This window comes from Perissodus microlepis, chromosome 9, assembly GCF_051167445.1.
Source record: "Perissodus microlepis isolate ML-2025 ecotype Zambia chromosome 9, ASM5116744v1, whole genome shotgun sequence".
Taxonomy (NCBI): domain Eukaryota; kingdom Metazoa; phylum Chordata; class Actinopteri; order Cichliformes; family Cichlidae; genus Perissodus; species Perissodus microlepis.
The window spans coordinates 23,018,833-23,044,802 of record NC_140469.1 but is presented as its reverse complement, the minus strand read 5'-3'; the positions used below and the strand labels follow the sequence as shown (position 1 = coordinate 23,044,802).

Genomic DNA, 25,970 nt, shown 5'->3' with positions numbered 1-25,970 from the left:
CAGTCACCCTCGAAGTCTTAGTGAGAAGCCACAACACATTTATGATTTCTCCCTCGCTGTCCCCGTTGGCACAGTTACAGTACAGTGCAGATAAGGAGCACTGTTAAGGAGAGGATGGATCAACGCTGCCCAGACAAGAGTGTTGTGAAAGTGCTGAACTCTGTAGCAGGAATGCAATGACAGGTCTAGACCTGAACTTCCGCGTTAAGCAGGAAGAAGCCAACAGTCAGACAAATGCAATCTTCAATCTGCTCGCACACCCAAAATCTGCCTGCATATGACTTTAATTTTTGGTGTCGAGCTTAATTAGAGAATAGTTTTTCGAAGTGGAGCTGATGTCCATGAAGCTGTTATCTTGAAACTTAGTGGCGAAGCAAAGGATTAACACATTTTAAAAAGGTGAGTTTCATCTCTGTTAACTTGGATGTTGTGCCTTTGGATATAACGGTAACAACCGAAGCTGCTTTCCTCTGAACGCAGAGCGAGAACATTGTTCGTTGATGTTTGAGCACATTACAAGTGAGGATTGTGGTGGCTGTTGTGCTGAAAAACAAAACAAAATAAAAAACAAATGAGAGATTTGTTTGTAATATATGTATATTCAGCTACAGCAGAATAATTTAGCTTGAGGACGTTATGTACAGATATGTTGTAGATGAGAATCTTAGACATCCTGTCAAACTTTGTGAGATACAGCGCGCTCTGATAAAAACTCTCAAAAGGTTTTAAATTTAATAGTACGAGAAATTAAAGAAAACTCTTTTTAGAAGATTTTTTTTTACCATGTTTTAATTTGGTGAAAAGAATGTAAGTTCATATCTTTCCAACTGGGTGGACCCCGCTATCGTCTCATAGTGCTGCATGACTCAATAACCACATGAAACTAATAGGGCCGGCCTCTTATATTAAAGTTAATAGTGCTGTCATGACGGGAACATTTTGTATATTTGGCTTGTGGCATTTTTGGTTTTAAATCATGTCACAAAAATATGAAGTGAATTTGTTATGAGTATAACTGAACGCATTGCTTTCAGAGCGATGGATTAAAAGGCTTTTAGTCAAGGGGGTGTTTGCTTTTTCTAAGAGATGTTAAGCAAGAAATTTTATTAAGGGTACTGATTGTAGTAGGTTTGAGTCTGATTTGAAACCTGCTTCAGCAAACATTAGGGTTCTGATTCATTTTCATACTCTTCAGTGGTTTGTGCCTGCTGCTCAACCTCTAATTTGCCTACTTTGCAAAAAGAGTACATCAAGTCTTGTAAACACATCTGCTTAAGAGCCAAGCACAGAAATATGATCCGATCATACGAGGGAGAGTTTCTGTATGTTATGGTAAACACTGGAGTTGATGTCTGCTTTTGATTTTCTACCCTGGAGCTACATATGTGTGGCATGTAAAAGGCTGAGACATGTATTTGAGATTATTGGGGGAGGGAAGGGGGGAGGGGGGTGTTCTAGAGGAATGCAGAAGCTATAAGCTATGAGGTGCTTTTAGATTTGCTGTTTTTTATTATAAAAAGTACAACAGTACAGTTGCCGCTTTTCACAATGCGCTCATTTGACGTCCAACAATAACATTTAAGAACGCCGATAGGTCACAAATGCCTTTTGTCTGACAATAAAATAGTGAAAAGTGTGAAGAGACAGTGGCACAGTTTTGTGAATCGAAAGTGTGAAAATGTGACTACAAGTTCACAAACATGAACTCTGTTGCGGTAAATTGATATATTGAAAGGCACATAAAGCTACAGAGCTTGCAGAGGAAAAATTCCTGGTGTTATTAGTTTGGTTTCTTTGTAGAGCTATTACTCATTCATAAAAGGGACACTGGGGTGACTTTGAATAGTTGAGCTGTTCTGGTCTTCAGCTTTCAAGTTTGCGATTTTTTCCGGTTACTGATGATAAAATCTTTGGCCAGATTTCTTTAAAAATCCTTTAAAAGTCTGATTTTAAACGGTGCTTTAATCATGGCCGTTTCCTTGTGAGGTATTATTGACTATTTGGTCAAATGTAGGATTTATTGTGTTTTCTGTGAACAGCCAATTTATACAACTCCACAGATTGTAGAAATAATCAGTGTAGCTTCCAGATCTAAAACGCATTTGTTCTAGTAGCCACCAGGGGGCGACTCCTCTGGTTGCAAAATGTTATGTTTTAAACCCTCATTTAATATAATGCAACACTAACTTTATTCATTATGTTTCCATTTATAGTAAAGTAGATGCTGAAGTTGGGTATATTTCACAACCTGTCAACATTGTGTTTGACAAATTGCTTGTTTTCAAATTCACAAACAGCTACTGTAACTAGGTAAGCTCTCCCAAAGTACACCCAACTCATCCCCTAAAGCTTGAAAAGTCATGAGTACATTATATTCATTAGTTTCTCTCAAAAAAAAAGTAAAATTTCAAAGGTGGATTTGGTCATCTTTGAACAAATCTAGGATACCTTCAAGCTTCAGAATCCCCCGTCCTTAAGGTCACATTTGAGTAAAACTAATTAGTCCACCCATAATCACACTAGTGGTGCTGCAATGACTCTGAGGTTAACACCTTTATCTGTATATCAGTTGCAGGATCACACCTACAAATAGCACAGAAAAAGTCCATTCCTCACATTGTGTCTGAGATATCACTCCACTAATGCACACGTCTAAGACACCGAGGAGGGAGTGTGTTAAAATTGGGTCGATTTGTTTTCACCAGCGGAAGCCGTCTTGTTTTCACGGTCTGTTCCTGCCGCTTCTCACTTCTCCTCGCTAATCTGGGAGCGGTTCATTTCATGCATTTGGCGTCAAAACACAGCCTCTCAGCAAAATCTGACTGACTGACTAAACTTCTCTTCCAGTGACTTTAAAACTACTAACAAAAAGTAGCACCAGACGTTCAGAGATGGTGCGTTCTTTTACTCGAAACGTCTCACGCCGACCACGTATAGGTGAAAAAAAGTGACATAATGAGAACTGAGGAAGCAGTACCATGAAATTTGCAGGCAGCTGCTTGTGTCACCATTTCCGATACCATTTCAACATTGCAAGTTCCAGGAAGTTTACCAGTTACCACTTCCTCCTGGGGGTAAACCGTTTGTGTAAAAGGTGGAGGATTGCGCTCACGTGCTATAGCAGTGAGCCCCACATATGTACGTCACATGGAAATTATGGTGCGCAAACAAATTCTATCAGTGCGCAGAGGCGTTTCAGTTTATGAACCGTGCGATTTGATATATGACACCAGAAGATTAACAGTTTCTCGTGAGCTTCCAACACGCAGCATCTGTTAGATGTTTGAAACAGTATTGATCCTGTATAAACTCTTTCCTGGAACACAATCAGTCACTCTTGTCTCCTACACAGTGTCAATGAGAGATGTACCCCTGTGTCTTTTAATTAAATTCCAGCAATTTATTTTTTTCGTGTTGGATCTAAATGTCATTAAACACATTCCAGACTCTGTGACGAGTGAAAGCAGGGAGTTAAACTCTGCAGCATCGCCCAATATTTTCCTCTCTAATGGACGCTACCACGCAGCAGAGAAAAAATAAAGACTAGAGGATAGCAATGCAAATATCTGTGCAGAGAATCTCACTGCATGAGTTAAACCAATTAGATTAGGGCTGATTTAACAAAAGAGGTTGCAGCCACCCCCCACTCTTCCTCTTGCACACCCTGTGAAACGCTTTTAATTAGTGCTTAATTCACAAAACCAGTCAGAAATAAGAAGAAAATGCATTACATAACAGACTCATACACGTTGTCATGCTTAGTCACCCTCTAAAGACTCATACAGAGGCTGAAAAAACACAATAATAGGGTAGCTCTTTGATGCTAAGCATTCTTGCAATATGAGGTGTGGCTTAGACCCAGTAAGTACAGCGCATCGGTTTCTTAATCAGTTTAACCACACCAAACTTGAGACTAACCCCAGCAATTTATAACTGACCTGAGGCAAACCGAAGCTTATATTCATGCAGTTTAATCACAGTCCGTCAAAATTAGTAAGCCAGCAACACTCGGGTTAGCTGGTAAAATGTCTTGATTAAAAAAGTGTTGTTTTTAAAAAAAGGTCGCACTTATTTTATTGCTTTTACTTTGAACATATTAACAGTGAATCAGGTGTTACTCAGTAACTGTGCTGCGCCATGCTGACATTGTTGTGACGTCAGATTACAATATTGAGTAATCTGCATAAAACATTATGCAAATTGGAGCTGTTTTTTTCACATTGACTCACATTGAGATGTTTAGATAAGCTGGATGTGTTTGTTATCGTCACTCTATCTCAGAATGAATGAAGGATAAGATCTGGCTGAAAGCATTAACTGCAGCTGAGTGTCATATTCTTCTTTTATATTGTTTCACAAATGTACAAGTTCTGACCAGTGAGATCTTTTGACCTGATGATGGTGCTAAATGTACTAAAGATTCAGACTCATTCTAATTCATTAATAACTGCATAGTCTGCATGTTAAACAAGAATATTTATATCTTTCCCTTCAATCTCTTCAGTAGATACTTAATAGATAAGTAGTAAAAGTCATGGAAATCGGTGATTAATCCTCTGGGGATCATGACTAATATACATTTTAATGCAGTCTTTCTGGTAATACAACCAGGCACAAGCAAATGTTTACTTGTTATTTTGTAGCATTCAGGTCAGTAGAAGGTGAGAAGGTGGAACCAGTGAATCCGGATGGTTTACTGGTCATGAAACTCCTCTAATGAATTAATTTAGTAGTGACAGCTTCAGCAGTTACCCACTCATACCTTATGTTAACAAGCCTTTAGTAATAATATATTTGCAGTTATGTGAAAAGTAGGCCACTACCACTATCCTCTTAATAAGTAGCAGCCAGGTGCTGCTAACCAAATACTTTTGATTAACTGATCATGAGCAAGTGTGAGCACGTCTATAAAAGCAGATCTGGACTCTTCAGGTTTGTGTTAATGCAATGCCAAGGGAAAAAAGACATCAACGGTCATCTTAAAGAAGCAGTTGTTTAATTGTCCTTTAGTCTGCGAAAGGTTACAAGGCCGTTTCCACACACTCTGAAGTCCGTCAATCTACAGTGAGAAAGATTATTCACAAGGGGATCGTTTGAATAATCTTCCCAGGAAACCATCACCCTGAGGTCAGATCATGCAATACTCAGAGAAACTCCAAAAAGAGCTACACCTCAAACTCTACCTCAGTTAGCATGTCAGTTAGCATAAGTTAGCAGAAGACTTGTTTGAATGGGTTTCTAGGAGAAAGCCTGTTCTATCTAAAAACAGCATGGCAGCACTGTTTAGTTTAGAAAATTTGCATCTGAACAAACCACTCTGTACACAGAAATATGATCTAGTGTGTGAGGCCATCTGTCTGACACATGAAGCTTGGCTCGAATTTGAAATATTCCTTGAAATGGGACAAAGATCCAGAGCACAGCACCAAATCTACAACAGAATGGCTGCAAAAGAAAAGAATCAAGGTGTTGCAAAGACCCAGTCAAAGTCCAGACCTCAAGTCGATGGAAATGCTGCAGTGAGACCTTAAGAGAGCGGTGCATAAATGAGTGTCTTCAAACTCAAAGAACTGAAGTATTGATGTAAAGAAGAGTGGGCCAAAGTTGCATCTTTATCAATGAGAGACTGATAAAGTCATAAAGTTATTAGATTAGAAAAGATGGTTCTATAATTCACTGATTTATCGGGTGCACTTCATTTGCAGTACAGTGGTCATTATCAGAAACATGCTATACTAGAAGCAGAAGAATTAGGAGAGCCCACATGTAAGCAATATAAAGTAAGCTACCATTAGCACCACTTTAACTGGATGAACTCCCACTGACACCTTCAGTGTTTCTGTGGTACCACTCACGTACCAGCATAAGAAAACAGGGACTCTGTTTTGACTGCACATTCCGGACCATCATAACATTTGCTTTGAGAAAAGAGGCTTCAAATAATACGTGCAGGGGAGACGGCCTACTGTGCATAATTACGAACGTAAATCTCAAGCGAGGCTTTCGGAGTGGTTTTCAAAAAAGGCGCAGTGACCACGGTGGCTCCTCGGGCTGTTACTCTGCTTAAAATGAAAAACATAACCTTCATTATCCTGACATTTCGCTTCATCCATCCACATCGGGGATGCATATAAATCTGTACCAGCCTGATGTATGAGTCCATTTTGAAACTTGATCAGCAGTTAAGAGTAATTTCGAGCTAAGCACATTATGGAAGCTTGCATACTTTATGCTCTTCCACTTTCCTTAGGCATCATAATGTTGCATGCAGTTTTTCTTCTTCTTCGTATAATGATTCAAACAAACACTCATCATACAACATGAAGCATGATTTCAAAATCCAGATTACTAAAGGACACAGCCGACAGCTTAAAAAAGTCAACTCTGAATATGACAGAAAAGGCAACATAATATTTACTCGCTGCTTCACTCACTTGCTCCAACAAGAGACAACAAGTTATGGCAAATAATGACTGCCTGCAGTTATGCATACACACTTTGTTCCTTCAAGTCTGGGTTGGACATGTTTCGCAATATAGCATAACCTGGGGAAACGTTTTACATCTGCAAATACTTCACAGCAAAGTAGCAGCACTGTATCAGCACTCACCGCCTGCACTTGCTTTTACCCATGCAAATGGACATACCGTCTGTTTCATCTTCATTATTCAGTGCAGCTCATTAATACATATTATAAATATTATATTTTTTCAAATTGGAAATAATGATCATTTCTATATCTGATTATTCTATTGATTCTTTCACCAGATGGACGACATTGACGCCATGTTCAGCGCCATGCTGGGGGAGATGGACCTCCTCACCCAGGTGACTTACCAGCCATTGTTTGCTTATATATTTTTATATATACTTATTCTATTCTTGTTGCTTTATAGCACAAAATACCCTTAGAGCCATCTTTTCAAAACACAAACATTGAATATGTAGTTAATTTTCGGTGGATGAATAATGTGATTGCTCCTGTCCGTTCTGGTGTGTATATCAATTTACAAAATAGACAAGTTGTAGCTGTGACAACAAAATAAAACAAAGACAAAACCAAGAACTGAAAGAGGAAAGAATGAGTGGATGACGCGTACCCAGGCGCACCCTGAAGATACATTTTTCTGCTTATTTTTTCCTCCAGTTTCCAATATCTGAAATAAGCGGGTGTCACTTTTTCATCTCTTTTTCTCCATTTAAATTTAAATATATTTAAATTATATTGTATAGAATGTATTAAACATGACAGGATTTAATATGATACCAATATAAAGTAGCAGAGGAGCTTGTGCCACTACCACATTTTCTGTTAATGAAAGGCATAAATCTCAATGTTCATGCAGCACATAGACAAAAATACATTTTTTTTGTTCAAGCTGCCCATGATTAATTATCTCGCCTAAGGACTTAGAGATACTTTTCTTCTTCAGAGAAGATGACAAAGTAACAAAAACCCACCATCCTTAACTGAGACGCTCGTGACTGGGACAAAACACACTTTGTGGTCATGTAAGAACCATAAATACCACCCTTTTCTGGAAGGGTGGGTTAAATGGCAAAACCCAACCGAGTAAGGATTACGCCTTTTTTTTCCCTCTTAGTAAAAAACCCCATTGATCACTTTAATGTTTTCCATCTCAGTTCTTCCAAGATGGGGTGTCATATTGTTCATGCAGTGGGTACACTCTCACTCTTACCCCCCAAAAGAAAATAAATACAACTCTGTCCTCTGACATAATGTTTTAGAACAGTTTGGTTTCAGAGCGCTCAAACATGAAAGTGTGCTCCTCTGCGGTGGGGGGTGGGGAAGTATTTTGGCTGTGCAGAAATTGTATTTGCGTTCTTACAACCACACTGCTTGCTTCATTCTGTGTCTCAGAGTCTTGGAGAGGAAACGGTGCCCCCTGAAGCTCTCTCCGGCACAAAGAAGGAAGTCAACTACTCCATCGGCTTCACTGACCTGAATGGTGACTTCACATTTTGACATTATGTGTGGAAACACTACAAAGAGCTGGGCGTTGAGCTTTTGTGCAGTGTCAACACCCGAGTTGTGCAAGGGTGGGATGTGTCGTGTGCTTGCTCAAATTAACAAGAACTAGCATGGAAATACACAAAATAAAAAATAGAAAAGGTGCACTTCCTGGCAAATGAAGGCACAGATTAAAGTCTAATTACTCACTGTTTGCCTCTGGGTTTAATAAGCTAAAAAAAAATGAGCTGCAATAATGTTAGAACAAGGTCACAATATCAGCTGGTGTTAGCATCTAACTTTCCCCTTTTCTCCGTTCATTGTAAATGCCATTAAATCTTGTTAGATTGAGTTGATAGGCTGTGCAGCACTTTATAACAAATGCCTGCCTTGAAGGACTTTGCAAATGGAAAATGTCCTTGATATAAATAAACTATCAATCACAACAAATGGCTATGTTTTATAAAAGACTATAATCTACATGCGCTCTTGCAGCTCAGTAAGGCTGTGCCCAAATGCGCGAGTGCAAACTGTTAATGCCATCCACTTTAAACTTAGCAAATGTATTACTGGGGACCAGAGTATGTGCAACACAGAGTGAGAGGTAGATTTAATAAGGTGCTTTCACATTTGCGCTAAAGGATGGCTACAAATTTAACCATCAAAACAATGTGCAAAATTTTTAATCTAACCTTAACATATTTCTATATTAAGATGAGATGAGATGAGATGAGATAAGATAATGGGTCAGGGGCCTCCTGAAATGTTTTAATCCTTAGGCAGAGGTGTGAAAAATACTTGGAAAAAAGTATTTTTCACATCTCTGCCTCTGCCTGGTCAAAGAAATTTTGAGATGTTATCAGTTTGATCCTCACGTGATCCCACAAAGATAGTTGAATAAGTACATGCCATTATTTTTCAAAAACTATTTCTCAAATTCTATGTATCTGTAGTTAGCAGTGAGTCGAACAAAATTCTGTCTCGAATGCAAACTTTAGCGACCGTTAATGCAATTGTAATTGTAAACGCAACAACAGACGCGCAACTAGATGCTATAATTGCTCTGTGTGGGATGATGTTCATGCAGACTGGCCTAGTTATTAGGGGGAGATACATAAATAATAAATAGTCATACAGAGTTCAACACTCAATTACTAACAATACAATTATTCTAGTAAGATTTATTTATTGTCTTTGGTTTCCTGTGATGAGCAGTTCTCCAGAGCTGCAACCTTTACCTTGAAAAGCCACAGTCACACACATTAGTTAAGTGAGATTGACCTCAGAGCTGGACTCTTTTCATAGCAGTAACTTTAAGCCAAAACAAAGTAATCCAGGTTGCACTCGCTCCAAATCAGCAAAGGCAAATTATTTTGACTGGTCTATAACATACAGTTACTTTTCTTTATAAATGTATTAACTTAATAATGCTTTGAGGAATCTAAATACAGGACAGCCTACAAAAAGCAAAACTAAAATTTGCATGCAGACGAAACTGTTGCTTCTACTGAATTCTGAAACTTGATTCCTCAGTGAAGCAATATTGGGAACGTGAATGAGGAATAAAATGAAAGAACTCCTTTCATTGACTTTGTTTAATAAAACACAACTGAAAGGGGAACTTGTTCAAAAAAGGAAAGTTCTTCATAATTAGGGAAAAAAGGCAAATTACTTTGAAAAAGGAACAAAAGGAAATTCTATCCAACAATATTCTCTATTGAGGAACTTCCTGACAAAATTTTTCTGCTTCACCAGAGTCCCTTCATGAACTGGAGGGCAATGACTTGGATGCACTCATGGCCGATTTGATGGCTGACCTCAATGCAACGGAAGAGAAATTGGCAACAGAGATAGAATGCTTGAAGGCACCGTCAGCGTCTCAACCAGACTTCCCACCACCGCCCAAGGGCCTGAGCATCGAACCTGCCCCATCGCACATTTCACCGTCATCTGCAGGAAGCAGAAGCAGCAATGTTAGCACTCCTGTCCCTTCTGCTGCCTCCTCTTTAGCACCTCCACCTCCTTCTGGTGCAAAGCCCACAACGGTGAGTGAGCCCACATGCAGCAATTCTGCAAGTGCCGTTTCAAACCTTAAACCAGAGCATTAATCAAGGCTTGAGAGAGCTAGTTTCGAGGGCAGTGCCACAGGTCAGAAGGAAGAACCGTTTGTTGAGCTCCTGGTAGAACAAATCAACAACGTCACAATCTTTCTTTTATTTGCGCATGTCTTGGTTTACCATGAGTAAATGCTTTATAAGCCATGCGTGACAAGACAGTTTTACAACAAAAACATCACCAGTTCCCAGCACATAAATTTAAGATGAGTTTTGTATGTTTTCGTGAAACCTGGAAGAGTGGTATTGCTCTTAACGGTGAGATCATAGCAAAGTCGTTCCTGGATGGAGGCATCTGTTACAGTTACAGAGACGTGTGAGGCGAAACAGCCGAGGGTCTGTCTGGAACAGATCAAACACATACGGCAATGAGAAAAGTGTAACGGGATCGATAGCAAAGGTTGGGCTTGGAGTAAGGGAGGTAAGATGTGACAGTTTTGGAGGTGGGGGTGGGGGGGGGGGGGGGGGGGGGGGGGTAGACGGGAGCTTATTGCTTTAGCAGAGGTTGTTACCTCATCTGTCTGAGGTAAAAACACCAGCTGTGCTGAGGCAGCGAGTGCGTCACTGTAAGGTAGACGTGGACGAGTTCATTAAAGTTGCAGTCAGGATTTTCACGGGTGATTGCATCTGGAGAAAACAGTAACCCAAGTTAATTGAGATCTAGCAGGTAGGATTTAATGTCTGAGATGGAAGTCTTGCATGGAGATTTCAACACCCACACAGGAGGGGATGAAGTGAGAACAAGACATTACACCTCTTGAAAAATGTTGAAGTGCTACATCACAGAGATAGACTTGCTAGAGTTTGATCTTCTGACTCGCCCTTGGGACCCTTTCTGCAAACTAGAAGTACGTGTCATTACTTTCTTGGAGAGTTTAATGACACAGATACGACTGTCTTTGCACAGTGAAATATGAAGCTACAAACAGCAGCCAGAAAAAGTTAACCATAATCATTGGATCTGTACACAACTTTATGCAACATAAACCTCCTAAATGATGTATAATGATGAGAGCTATAGAGCTGACTGGAACTGGTTCTATGGAAAAAGACTTTGAGTCGGTCACTAATGAGTCACAAAGGTCTCTAACCAAACAATCACGTTGTGTATTGTTTCTAAGGCCTGAATCCACACATGTAAACACACCTGAGGCTACACATAGGAGTGGTTCCACTTGAAAGTAGGACCTAGGTGGGATGATAGGCTCAGCCCCCAAACACTTGACTAGTGTTTGTAAGAGATTGTGGTTTTGTTAAAGTAAACAGTTTTACAGCAGTAGATAATAATAGAAAGCTCCATTTTCTGAGCTTCCAGTGGTGGTACTGGTGTACTAGTGTTGAGCTTTGCTTCATTTAAAGGTGAAGATATACTTTACATGCTCTTATTCGCACAGATGTTACATTCTGCCTTACATTAAAATGAGCCGTAAGTCATAACAGTATTCATAAATGATCTAGTGGGTCATTTTCACATTGAATCACACCTTGAGAGTGCGTCAATGAGGTTGCTCCTAGTTCAAGTGAACTGCAGTAATCTCACTAACCTACACATGTTGTTAACCTCAGAACACCCCATAGAGTGTCATTATATGGAGTAATACTACATAATGCAATTAAGTAAGAGTTGTCTGCTGGGAACTTTGTGTTTTACACTTTTGATGTGAAATATCCCCCTCCTCATCATTAGCCCCGTTAAAATTTTAAAAATGACTCACAGAGATGTCTCATGCTTTCCTTTTTTCTTTTTTTTGTTACAAAACTGCAATATTTTTTGTTGTGACTCATGACTTTATATGATAAGAAAGGAACTTTTGGCAACCTTTATTTTAAATTAAAAACAGTTTTCCTTGAAAGATAATAATTGTATATTGTCGAACAAATACCAGATTATAGCAGGGTACACCCTGAAAAGGTCGTCAGTCTGTTAAAAAGTGAATTAACACATTTTCTTTATGATTGTGAAGTTTGTTAATTTTCTTTTTGGTGCTTACATTGTACTTTTCTAAAAAAAAAAAAATGGTTGACGACCATGTACCATCTCATCCCTGTGCACATCTTATTCAGGAGGAGATCGAGGCGCAGATGAAGGCAGACAAAATCAAACTCGCTCTTGAGAAACTCAAGGAAGCTAAAGTTAAAAAGGTAAGACAAGCAAACACCGACTTCTTGTTTTGCCCTCTGAGCTGACGTCCACTGCCAAGAGTAGAGACGTATAGAATTACAGCTACCTGAACATTACTGTAGAAGAGTTGATGGTCAAACATAGCATGGGTTTCCTTTTTTCTCTTTTGGAAGAGCCATCAATCACAGTAATGGATGGTTACTTTCATCCAGCCAACATCCCGCAGGACAGTGTGGTTTCCTGTTTGGGGGTGATATGTGGACACTTTCTCATCTTCAAAGCAGCATTCAAAAGCTCAGACATGTGTTCTTGCATGCAAAGCTACACTTCCAGAGCAGCAATTTTTACACAAAACCAAACTAGTTTCACGCAGATGGCATGCCATTCTTTTATCATAGATGACTGTGACTGATACGACTGCCAAGTTTTACTCTTTTACTCGTGATTTGGCTCTTCGCAGTGACCTAGTTCCCTGTTAAGATGGTAGTTACAAATTCTTAGAAGTGAAAACTAAAAAGGAACTTTTTCCAAAAAGCCATGTGTGTGTGTGGAAGCTGAGGAAACACAGGCCACTTTCATATGGATGTGTGTCTCTGGGTTCATAGAAGAGATACAGAAGTGCCAGGTTCACTTCCAGGAATTTCAGCAGAAAGTGGTCAGAGGACCACAAGTTTCAGATAAGCCCACTGGTTTCTTAGCATGTTTGGGGATATTTTTTATAAGATAGCATCTTGGGGAGAGGAAGTGCTAGGAGGAAAATAAAATTTCCAGCGATAGTTCATTCAACCACATGTCAAAACCCGACTGTTTTTCAAGGAAGGGTGAAACTGAGTGACTTGTGACCTGAAGCTTTAAATCCTCTTGTGATAACATCTCTGAAACCCCCATTTTTATGACAAAAAGCAAGCAACTGGCTGACCTTAGTGCTGTGAAACTCCTCAGCTTTTCCAAAGCAGGATTTCTTACCAGATGAGAGGAATTGTGAAACCATATGAGCCTGCAGGGGAAGAAATGCTTTGCTCTGGGGCAAAATTAATCTCATCCAACACTCTGAGTGAGGTGCTAAGACTGCAAAAAGACAATAAAGAAGAAATTACAGCAAAGCTCGAATCAGAAGACAGAAGTGCTGATGCTCGAAGTCTTCCAGTAAAGCTAACGTTAGGAGACAGAAACATCCATTTACTGTGCATATCCTGTAATTAAACTGGCAAACAAACAAGCTGCATGTGCATAAAGGCTGGATTTAATGTCTTACACCTGCTGCTGTCCAACATGTTGAAAACCTTAAACTTAAACCTTTTGCTCTGTTTCTTGCTGGGAGTTAGATTAAAAGATGCAGGCTAAATCTAGTTAATGCTAATCTATACTGTAAACGGCTTTCTATGAATACTGTGAATGCAGTTCTGTACACAAGACGAAGAATGTGCTTGTTTGTTCAAAGATTACAAGAAGTATACAGTAAAAATGAGCTTTAACTCTTTTGCTTTGGCAAGCTAAGGTAAGCTAATCCAGTTTGCTATAAAAATAGAATTTTTAAAATCTAAAGTTGTGCAAGAACACCAGAAAACATCACTTTTATATACTGGAATGATATTTTTTGTGCTTGTGTGGTAAAAAAAAAAAAAAAAAAAACATTTTTAAAAAGCTGTGTTTTTCTGTTTGACAGTTGGTGGTGAAGGTACTAATGAATGATGGCAGCTCCAAGACGCTGATGGTCGATGAGCGACAGAATGTCAGGGAAGTTCTGGACAACATGTTTGAGAAGTCTCATTGTGACTGCAATGTGAACTGGAGCATATGTGAGACCAACCCAGAACTGCAGCTTGGTGAGTTACCATAATATAGCATGTAAGCTACCATAGAGTAGATGCTATACAGTGCTATGTTGATGGTGTTAACTTCTTTTAGGGTCAAATGACTTAGTCTGATGACCGGTCTGAAATTATCTGACAACCACCGGTTGCTAGAAAAAGATACATATTCCCTGACCGTTTGACAAAAAATGCTCGTGACTGGTTTGGTCAGTAACAAATTGCTGTGGTTGCATCAAGACACTGTCTGTTCTTGTCTGGAAACACTTGCTAAGTAACCGCTGAGCATTAGTGAACCAGAAACAGAAACCGTCGTGCAATTTGAAATGTGTTGACAGTTTAGCTTTTATCTTGAAGGTGATTCTCCATTTCTGGTTTCTGTTACACTTTTTTTAAATTTTTATTTTACTACTGCTCGACAAGTCAGTGTCTTACATGCAAACTATGGACAGCCATGGCAACTATAGCAATCATGAGGAGGTTTTTAGTGACCAATTTTATCAGCCAGCAACCTCCAACAGCCACTCGCTAACTGGTCAGGGGTAACAGACTGGTGGTTGTATCATGATCAATACAGGAGACAGTTCTTGATCAATGTGAGCATAATGTCACACCAAAAAACTCTATAGATGAGCCTTTGTCTTGACCTTTAAAATGTTCTCTGAATGAGTTTATGGGCCAAGTCACTGATTTTTATTCATAATGACTGAAAAGTTATGTCAGTTTTGTAAATTTTGGTTATTACAAGCGTCAGAAAGGAAGGAACCCTGTAAGGAGTCTGAAGTTCAAATCTCAGTCACTGTTAATTAATGGTAAGTCTAAGTTGAACTGAACAAAAGTTACAGGCACTATATGCAGAATAGCTCGGTCACATATTTCTAGGAGACGGTACTGTATAAAGCTGTGTGTCATCAGCATAGCTGTGGTAAGTGACACAGTGTCTGTTAGTAAAAATATATAGTATATGTACCTTTAAAAATGCTGCAGTGAGTCTGATGGGAAATGCAGCCGCAGTGTTGATGGAACCTTTATGGCCAATGATTTTAAGGCACCATTGCACTATGATTCAATATGTAGTTATTTCATAAGATATTTGCTGTTTTTAAAACCCGCAGACAGGTTAAGTGTTTTCAGGGGAAAATAAGAAATCTTTTCTGCAAAGAAAAAGACGTTTGCGATTCGAGGAGCAGTTTGGAATAAATCAAAGAACTCGATCGCACGAATGAGTAACTACCTAAATGACATTGGCAGAAAATACAGAGAAAGATGTCAAAGTTGTGCTGACACCGCTTCACCGACAAGTGACATCTGGGTAATTTAGTGCAGAAACGCCGTGGCAATAAGCACTAGCTGAGCAGCAAATATATCAACAAAACCAGAAAAACACAGTGTTGGTATATTACTGTGTTAACAACACCAGACTTCAGTGTGTTTTTATATGAACTGTCAAACTGTCTCAAACACACTCACACACAAAAATATACACTCACTGTACAAGGTGGGATATTTCACCCTGGTCGAGATGATGGACTGTGTTTTTATTGGCACGGTGGCAGCCAAACTGCACCGAGCTCACAATGAAACACTGATCTTACTCCCATCCATCTCTTTCTTGCTCTCTCCTCTCCTTTATATTTATATTCTCTGTCGCTCTCTTGCTTACACTCACACGAGGAGTGTAGACAGGTGGGTTTAATTTGCTGTATCGGACACTGTCAGTCATCCTCCCTGTCATGCGGAAATAGAAGCCTTATGATCTCAGTCCTCCGTCTGAGCTGTCTGTGCTATATTTACTTCGGCTGCTGGGCTGCACCTCCATTGGCGGTACCATCTGCTTTTTGTGTTTTCTTACCACTTTATCAGATTTTAACAGAGATAATTGGTGTTTTTAAATAGCCATTTTTCTATATCATGCACAGAGATTTGTTTTATTTCATCCTGAAGCAGTTTTAATCAAATACTGGTGGTAAAACCATTAACTTTTGTGAGCAATAAAATATGAGTCGTTATTATTTTGCTTTGAAGAAATTTTATATGCTGTTGTGACGCACAAAATTAATGGCTAAGCGTTGAATTATTCAATTTCTTATTTTTAATTTGAAGATGAAGAATAAGAACATGTTAATCCACTGCAGTTTACATCTTTAGACATTCATCATAATTATATAACTTTAATAATATATTATTTTGCTGGGGACTGTGGTGTGTAGAAAATATTACTCAGAAACAGAAAAATCATAAATTTGTTAATGACTGTTTTCAACAGAGGATAAATACACGTTTCTGACAACATGAGAGGACAGTGGTACAGAATAATAAACTTTATCAGATTGGGATATATATCATTAGGTTTTTTTTTCATAACACTTGTTTTAAAAATGTTTTCCTTTCAAAGAATGTGTTTGTTAAAGGGTATAATACATGTAAAATAAAAATAAAATCTTCAACTAAGACTTTACTCTTGGTACGGATGGAATAAATCAACAAAGCACTCTCATATATATATCATACTGTACATAAAAGATGGACAAAGCCACTGTGACATCACCTATTGGTTTAGACTAGATTGTCTTTTCACAATAATTTTTCGGACATTTTTGCCTTTGTTAGATAAAACAGGGAAGATTAGACAAATGTGGAAACCCAGTGAGCTAAACTACCAGTCATGACATTTACAAGTGAAGGTGGAGTGCTAAAGGTATCAGCTAAAGCTAACTAGCTTGACTGAACCTGCAATTTAGTTATAAGTGTCATACAGAGAAAGTAATAAAGTACTAAAATATCACTCTCAACAACTCTGAAAAACAATTCTTGAATGGAGGAAATTAAATTCACAACAAGCCATATTATTTCTCAAATAATTATACACAAATGCTCTTAAAGTAACAAATTAGATGAAATGATACCTAGCATGTAGATAGCAGCTATGCTAATGTTATCACCAACCTCTTATTTGAAGCAAACAATGCAAACGTCAAGCCTTTGTACAGTTAATACAGTACAATACAGAGTTTTTGTTGTTGTTTGTTTGATTTTTATACAAGGCATGTATTTCAACTGTAAATTTGGGCATATTACATCAGCCACTGGATTTAGCCTCTCCATTCTGAAGCTTCAGCATTAGCTTTTTGGCTGTCAGCAAACTACATCATGATAACGAGAGAGACATGGCTTCGGAAAGATATTCCAGACACCCTGAATCAACTAGAAAGTTTTTTATGTGTACAGGGAGGGGGATTTATGTGTCTTCTTCTTTTAAAGCAAGCCTCAAGTGGCCATTAGAGGAACTGCAGGGTTTAGTAATGTTTTTAATCTCAATTTCAAGTTAAATTCCTCTTCCTGCATTTTGATTTATATTCCCACTTCTATTTGCACCTCATGGTAAAGATGACATATCTGTGCTGCTGGTGCAAAAAATAAGAGCCGACGTGCGTTTTTCCCTTTGGTCAGCACTAACCAAATCATAGTTCTTGGCTTAAATTAGTCGTCTGACACACAGACTGCTATCTATAGTGTGCCAGCCATGCAAGAATTCCTCTGTGTGCGCCATTTGACTCACAGGCACAAGAGTGTTTGGGATTTTGTGTCACCTTTGGCTAACTGCACAGCAAAACAGCTCCAAAATGGAAACAGTTAATTCATTTTTAAACCCTTGAACATTACTAACACTGCAGCTGACCTTTAATCTTCTTCAGCAAAACGTCAAAGCAAATCATGCCCAATAAACACCCACAGAGCTCAACGAGCAACACCAGCTCTCCAGAAAATCTCCACTGTTATACATTCACCCATGTGCTCGCCATGCACACTACTGAAAAGCACCATGTGGTTAATGCAGTTCAAAGGGACTTTTACTCCTAATAACTCACTCCAGCAAGCAAAGTCACACCATCCATTTAATGATTGTAATAGTCAAACTAGTCTGGAACCCTGGCAGCAATTTATTTAATGCCTACCTCTGCCTCAGCTGGTAACCCATAATTTGAGACCAGGGCTAAACTACATTCAAAGGGCCAGTATATGATGGAGATCTACAGCACCAGGCATGTGGGTGGGCAAAGGAGGAAAAAGGAGGAGAAGGAGGAGGAGAAGGAAAAAGCTCTTAATGTGTTTTGGAGGTTTAGTACCATTTAAAGTCCTCCCAGCAAATGCTGAAGGTTGGATTTTATTGGGTCCTCTCTTAATTCAGCTCATTTGAAATAGACAATTGTAAAACTGTGCGATTGACTTTGAAGCAAGTGCAGCTGATTTAAAGATTTCGCGATGGAGTGATCTACTGCGGCGAAGCATTTGTTTTGACTTGCTTCATGGCACAAAGATAAAGTCTGGCGTGCTTTCTGGTTTGAACAATAGTGCACCGAGAAAGTAAACTGGAGACAGTTTAATCTTCCAAAGTGGCTGAGCCAAACTATATCTCATGGCTGATTGAAGAGAGATCAGCTGGATTTACTGCAGAGATAGAAAGAAATGGTGCTTTACTTAAATGTGCTAATAATATCTGACATTCAGAACCACCACATGTTGCATGAAAGGACCAGCATCTGAGAACAAGGGAACAAAAAATAAATTCCTTCAGCGTGCTTTTCACCTCCGGCTCTGAAGACTTTGGACTGCTTTCTGTCATTTTAGTTTTAAAATGCAAAAGTGGGAGGTTACTCTACAGTTCCTAAAAGCATGGGGAAGACCGAGGAGGAATTTGCAGAGGCTGCTATGCATGTATAGCTAAATATATTAGCAAAAAATAAAATACAGAAGCTGTTTTTTTTTTTTTAATTTTTCAGAGCAGGAAAAGAAACGTATTGCTCTTTGAACCTCAGGCTGCTTTGGCTTTGCAAATGATGACTGTGTTAGAAACAAAAAGAGAACTACTTGTTTCCTTCTGTTGAATTTAAAACTGACCCCGATGAAGGTTCAAAGCAAAAAATTACTAATCTCACAATACAATTTTTAAAAAAAAAATAATGGACTTTTGTCCTCATCAGTCATCTAATCACATCCTTTTAGATGTGAGCCTTTCTTGACATTTCACAGGGTAATAATATTCTTTATTTCCACTATTGTCCAGTGACAGCAGGTATAAATTTTAGTGATATATTAAATAAAGCTAAAATTAAGTAAGATGAAGCACCACATGGATAAGCTCCAGCATTAAAATCACAGATTTTAAACACTTAATTAGAAGGTTTCTTTTTCTTTTCTTTAGCTTGATACTTGATACTGTGGACATATGTGTAACAAGATATTGAACTACAGTTTTTTAGGAAGTAGACAAATAACATATCAGAATAGAGACTATAAATAGCAATATGTGTGTCATACGCTTGAGAGACTCACTCAGGTCTGGGTTAAAGTCGCTCTGGCCCTTTGGTACCTTAATATTCTCCAGTTCAAGCCTCTTCATTCCCCTGGCGTGACTTTGCATGGTGGAATTTCAAAAGCTAAACTATGTGAAGAATCTGTCATCTCATTAAAAAAAAACAGTACATCAAAATGACTCTTCTCCAGCAATATTTCACTATGAATGTGCCAGACTAATAAGTTATACATCTATTCTTTTCTTTTGGCAGAACGGGCGTTTGAAGACCACGAGAACCTTGTGGACCCACTCTCAGCGTGGACAAGGGACAGCGAGAACAAAGTACTCTTCCAGGAGAGACCAGAGAAATATGAGGTTTTCAAAAACCCACAGGTTGGTCTACTTCAATAGTTTCTCTTTTATAAAACTATATGAACCTCTATAAATGAACACTGATAATAAGCAGCGTTCGTGTGGGATCTCACACATCCATTGGGTGAGATGTGGTGTGGCTCCTTATTCTTGAACTGAATTTGTGCAAATCTATCTGCACGTTGTTTCAGCTCTGCGCCGTCTGGTTGTTTTCACCTTCTCAATTATGCAATGTCTTTTCGTCCGTGCGGCACGACCTCTTACGTTTATGTCCACACTGCAGTATATCAAGCGAAACAGCTTCAGGCAAAAAAAATTTGATCTTGGCATGTTTGTGATACCATGAGACCCTTTAATATCTTACAGTATTTAATGGATTCGGTCTGTTGGCAGAGGCAAACAGCTGGGTTGGAAAACCAGCGAAGATTTTCTCGTTTTTAAAGTATTCCATCATGTCTTCCATGTCTTCCAACAAAAGACAGATCTCTTTCATACAGTATGTCCTTATTCATTTACTATTTGAGCTTTTGACACGAACTACCAAATAGATTTTCCCTCTGGGCTTTTCCTCACAATGAAAACATACTGGCTCGGACTATGATATGACGCCAAAGTATTTCACTCATACAGAGACAAAAGGGATTGAGACCCCGATGTTTTTTGTTTTTTAAAGGTTATATGACTTCTTCTGCTCTTTTAGAGAATGATATCCTTTAGTTTAATTCCTTAACCCTTAAAACCTTGAAGGTAGAGGAGCTAAAACTGCTCGTTTCAGACAGAGGATGAACCGACAAGCTGCATCAAGGCCCAGTGAGATAAATAAGCATTTTTCTGAATTGTTATTCATGCAAACCTTCTTCATATGATTCCAAGAAGAAAAGAACTGAGCTGTAAATAAGTCTAATAGGTCCAGTTTAAGTTGTTTTACAAAGAGGTGGCCTAACCAATAAACCAACATGCCCGTCCCTAAAGCAATAATTCAAGCACTTTGTTTTGTTCCTGCAGAACTTTTATCTGTGGAAGAAGGATAAGAAAACTCTCAGAGATATGAAAGATAAGGACAAAGAGTTATTAATACAGGTAAAACACACTCACATACAACCTATAGGTGTAACATCATCCATAAGGTGACTTTTTCCTATTAGTAACTTACCCTTTCACTGCAGGAGAACTTCTGCGGGACTTCCATCATCGTGCCTGATCTCGAGGGGGTACTGCATCTTAGAGAAGACGGAAAGAAGTCCTGGAAGCAGCGGCTCTTCCAGCTGAGGGCCTCGGGAATTTATTATGTGCCCAAAGGGAAGACCAAGGTCAGGAGTCAAAAGGAGAATGCAAGAGAGAAAACACACGTCCAACTGCTAATGCTCTGATTCAGCCGGCCTCAGACGTGCTGAACAGGAGTGGTGAAAGATGAAAATCCCACAGATACAGAGATATTTTTGCTATGTCAACTGAAACCCTAATGAAGTGTAATATCAAGTTTTTTCATCTTTCCAAGGGGCTGTTAAGAGTCTTTCAGCTTTATTAACCCCACTTTTGTGTTCTGCACCGCTGGATATAACTGGGGTTATTACTCCCCCTCTGATACCTACAGTGTACTTGCCACATATCTCAGATCTTTTGGCAGCTCCTGCTCCCAAATAACCATTTATGCATCACATTATACCCTGCTACTGCATCTGTAGGGTAGATATTGAATTTAGTTGGCACAGAAACAGGTAAATGGCAAAAAAGAAAAACCCCAAACCGAACAATCGTCTTTTGTTCCCTTTCAGTCGTCCCGTGACCTCGTCTGCTTTGTCCAGTTCGACAACGTAAACGTCTACTACGGCAAAGACTTTAAGAGCAAATACAAAGCTCCAACTGACTTCTGCTTTGTGCTGAAGGTAAGGCTGCATATCGATTCAGCTCACTAAAAAGCCACACGCCACACGCCCTTTCATTGTGGACCAGATAAACGCAGAAGCTGCAACTTCCTTCACACTGTGTGCTACACTGAGTGCTGCACTATTTATAAGATGCTAACCAAAGTGGTGAGCGTGGCAAGCCCTGCAGCTGCCTGCATGGCTGGAAATTTTCAAAAGCAATTAATACTTCGATTTAAAGAAGTGAAACAGCACCGTTTTGTCCTATTTAGTCTCAAAAGTGGCAAGAATTTCAAGAAACTTCCTACTTCTTGTAATCATTTACACAAAAGTACTTTTTGTCTATTTAAGAGTGATTTTAAAGTGTAATAGTGGCAGTAGTTTGAGGTACTTACAGTAATCATTTAAGGGTAAAAAATGCTGACGGACGCAAAAGCAAGAATTAGATGGTTTGCTGGTCAGTGTTAAAGGGATGTGAAAGTCTGCTTTTTTCTTTTCCCCTATCTTGTCTGGGAAACACTAGAATCAGCAGATCCCATTAGACTAGATGTTGAGGAGCAGAGCAAAAAGAGCTTAGAGAAGCAAAGAAACTGAATTAGCTTCAAGTGAAAGACAAAATACTCGAGGCTTGGGTTGAAGGGAATAAGGCGCTGCTGCAAGGGCAAACAGAAAATTACCTTTCAGAACTCCAGCCAGGTTTCAACTGGCCTCCTGACCTTAAAGTTAAACTTACAAAGTAAATACAGTAATAGCTGAAGCTGTTCTTAGCTGCCAGAATGTTAAATTAGCATTTTGACAGATTGATGAGGTGGCGTTTATGAGCTGACAAAAAACTGCTGCAATTCAAGGACGACAACAGAACAATTTAGCCTCATCAATTTGCTGTTAAATACTCAGAGGAGCAGCCGGAGGTGATCTCTAATACCACCCCCATTATGAATAACCAAGCTTCTATAACTCATATTGTGTCATTACAAGGTAATTTAACTTTGGCTTCAGGGAGGGAAACAATAGACTGGGGGAATTAATGTTACAGTAAGTGTTTATGGTCATAAAGTTGGCATATGTGGATATCTTCTTGCATGGAAGCAACAACAAAAGCAAAACGAACATCAGCCTTCTCACTAGTCGCAATAATATGGAATTACATGATCCATCTGAGGACTGGTTTCTGTTCACACCTGCAAACAGAAATATCCCACAAAACAGGAAGTGAATATACATATTTATTATTTATTTGACTTGCACCAAACTATCTGCTTCTAGACCCACACTGCCCCCTTATGGCTCTCTGTAATATCGAGGAGAAGGTAAACAATAGCAACAAGTAGGTCACAGTGTAGCAGGTTTAGCCTGTCGTTGCCTCAAAACCAGCTTAGTGTGCATTTAATATAAGTGACTGTTAATATATTTAATTAAGATAGGGTTCCTGTAATGAAGCAGATTTGTGCAGTTGGGTTTTTAAAATACATTTCAGGACATAAATTATCATGGAAACTTAAAGCTAATTTCTTGAACTCTTTCAAATCTGTACATCTGAGCATGAAAACAGTCATGAGGACTCATAAATTATTAATGCTTTTATGAGAAGATGAGACCCTGCATGTGCATAAAATCCTGATCAATCTGCCAGAATGGACACGAAGGAACCGGACCACTTACAGAGTTACACCAGCTGTTCAGCCATGGAAATCCATGCCGTTAAGCTCCTGGTGCGCAGTTTTTGTGCTGATGTTAATGTCAGAGGAGATCTGGAGCTCTGCACTTACTGAGTCACCAGAGCCTTGGCCACTTGTACAAACTATGTGCCTCAGCAATCAGTGAACTTTATGTGGTTTGACACTTTGTGGCTGAACTGCTGATATTCCTTGTTTGCAGTTTGCAATAATCCCATTTACAGCCAATGGTGGAATATATAGGAGAGAAGAAATTTAATGAATGACATGAAAGACCTTATATTCAATGGTAAAATAAGTCCTAATTGGCTATGGGTTGTTAATTTCAGTTGTTAAAGCTGTTAAAAAACATTTCTTTGGACATCGCGAGTTTAATTTAGAAGGTGGGATTGATGCAATCTGGCTGATCACTTGCCACATATACATTGCATCTACAGGAGCCATGAAAGCCTCTGGTCCACAGGTTTTGTGCTAATGCTAAAGGAGCTCTGTAATGTTATGTGGTCTTGCTACAGTTTCTAAACACTACAGTTTGTAATAACATAACTTACAGCTGATCGTGTAATATTGAGAATGGAAGATATTTCAGAAACGAACTTGTTGCAATGGTGCCATCCTGGAACATCCAAATTCAGTATTCAAATTCAGTGAGCTCTTTAGTAGAGAAAAAAACATCCTTCACAAATGTTTGTAAAGCAGACTGCACGGTTAGGTGCTTGATTTTATACACCTGTGGTGATGGGACTGAAAACACAAGGAATCAAAGATTAAAAGGTGTGGCCCAATGTTTTTTCCATGTGGTGTTTTTGATTGGCTGATCAAAAACGTATAAACGTATGTGGCTTTGCCTCTGCAGCATCCTCAGATCCAGAAAGAGTCTCAGTACATAAAGTACCTCTGCTGTGATGATATTTGGACCATGAACCTTTGGGTGACCGGAATACGGATTGCAAAGGTAAATATGAAAACTGTACAAAATACAGTTTTTCCTTAAGCAAAGATACAAAATCGGGTTGTCTTTTTCTTTTTCTTCCAGTACGGGGCATCGCTGTATGAAAACTTTAAAACAGCAGAGATAAAGGCTTCTAACTCTGTGTGGACGAACCGCAGCACTCCATCGAGCTCCAATCAATCAACGCCCTCACCCACAGTCAAAGGTAGCATGACATGCAATTTCTCCTTCACTGATGGTTTCATTGATCTGATGCAGTGATATTAGCACACACTTTTTCACTTGTACTGAAAGTTCACTTGAGTGTTTCTCTTCCTCTTCCAGCTAAATCACCAAACCAGGCCAACGGTCATGCTACCAAGCCGCAGCCAGGAACTATTTCTCAGGTAAATAGCACTTCATCAGAAGGGAAGCACTGGTTAGCCGTTATTGTGACTGTTTTTATAGTTTAGTCTATAAAAACAAACCATGCATAGGACAAACTGAAGCTAGCTCCTACATTTCCCATAATGCCATCAACACCATTTATCCAGTACAAGCCCTCTCCTCTTCTTTTGTTTAAGAATCTTTTCCCTTCCTGTCAATCTTATATCTTTCAATATTATTCTAACTTATCAGAATCCAGCTCCACCACCACCACCACCATTAGCCGAGGTCCTCCCCCCACCACCTCCAGACCCAGTGCTCCCTCCTCCTCCTCCTCCCATGGCTGCCAAGACTGCCTCAAAACCCACCCCCCCAAAGCGGAATCAACCAAACAACTTCCCTCCACCTCCACTTGATATGGACAATCTCCCTCCTCCACCACCACCTCCACCCACTGACGACCACTTAGAGGCTCCGCCAGACTTTCTTCCACCACCTCCTCCAGCTACTGGCTTTAGTTCACTGCCACCACCACCTCCTAGTTTTGGTGGCGTGGACCACTCTCTGCCCCCCCCACCACCAGATCCAGTGTCTTTGCCACCACCTCCACCTGACCCAGTGTTTGTAGCTTCTGGGGCTCCACCACCACCACCACCACCTCCTCCACCACCACCTGCTGCTCCTGTCGCCACCCTAAGACCAGCTGTGAGGACCTCTGGGTCATTGAAGAAGGTTCCTCCGGCTCCACCAAAGAGGACTGCACCAACGCAAGGAGGCGGAGGAGGAGGAGGTGGAGACTTCATGTCAGAACTGATGCTAGCCATGCAGAAGAAGCGTGCAGACCAGTAGCCTGAACAGAGAACTTGTGGAGTATAAATACAGAATGAACTATGCCTGCACAGCCAACAACTTAATCAGCCTTTTCTCAAAGATGAAGCTAGTGGAGTTCTCTGTAGATTTCTCCTTTTAGTCATTCATCCTTTTTCTGAACAGCTTCCAAGACAAAAACGAGTTAACCTTTGAAAAAAGTTCCGTTTTGAAAAGCATTTGAAAACGTTGGGCTCAAAAAGACTATTACAGTTTGCTTTGTCATGCTGTTTTCGTACTTCCATATTGTATATATATTTGCATACATAGCTGTAAATACTGTAAAAACACAGTCATTGTGTTACCAGTAAATATACAAGTTAGATAGTTTGTTTTCATTTGACTCTTCAACCCACCTAAATAAACCCTTGAATCTCCTGGCTGTGCTGCACCATCAAGATCTGTATTATTAAAATATGTTGTTGCTTTGCTGGACAAGTCGTCAGTCTGCCGCAGGGCCAGCACAGTCTAGACCTCATGGACATGGCTAAATGCTGTGCTTCCTCCCCTCAGACAGGCTTTTACAGTAACCACCTGCAGTCGGTGCTTGTTTGTGG

General features: G+C 39.5%; 1 protein-coding gene across 1 annotated transcript; it reads left to right on the top strand.

Moving 5' to 3' along the window:
- The first annotated feature begins 169 nt into the window (after positions 1 to 169).
- apbb1ip (amyloid beta (A4) precursor protein-binding, family B, member 1 interacting protein) lies at positions 170 to 25,790 on the top strand. The gene is made up of 14 exons (XM_084939690.1): positions 170 to 399; positions 6,769 to 6,828; positions 7,883 to 7,970; positions 9,728 to 10,017; positions 12,151 to 12,228; positions 13,875 to 14,034; positions 19,587 to 19,708; positions 20,693 to 20,767; positions 20,854 to 20,997; positions 21,463 to 21,573; positions 24,085 to 24,183; positions 24,265 to 24,385; positions 24,505 to 24,566; positions 24,799 to 25,790. The coding sequence occupies exons 2-14, from the start codon at positions 6,769 to 6,771 to the stop codon at positions 25,393 to 25,395; spliced, it is 2,007 nt and encodes a 668-aa protein (XP_084795816.1). The 5' UTR covers positions 170 to 399; the 3' UTR covers positions 25,396 to 25,790.
- The last annotated feature ends 180 nt before the right edge of the window (positions 25,791 to 25,970 follow it).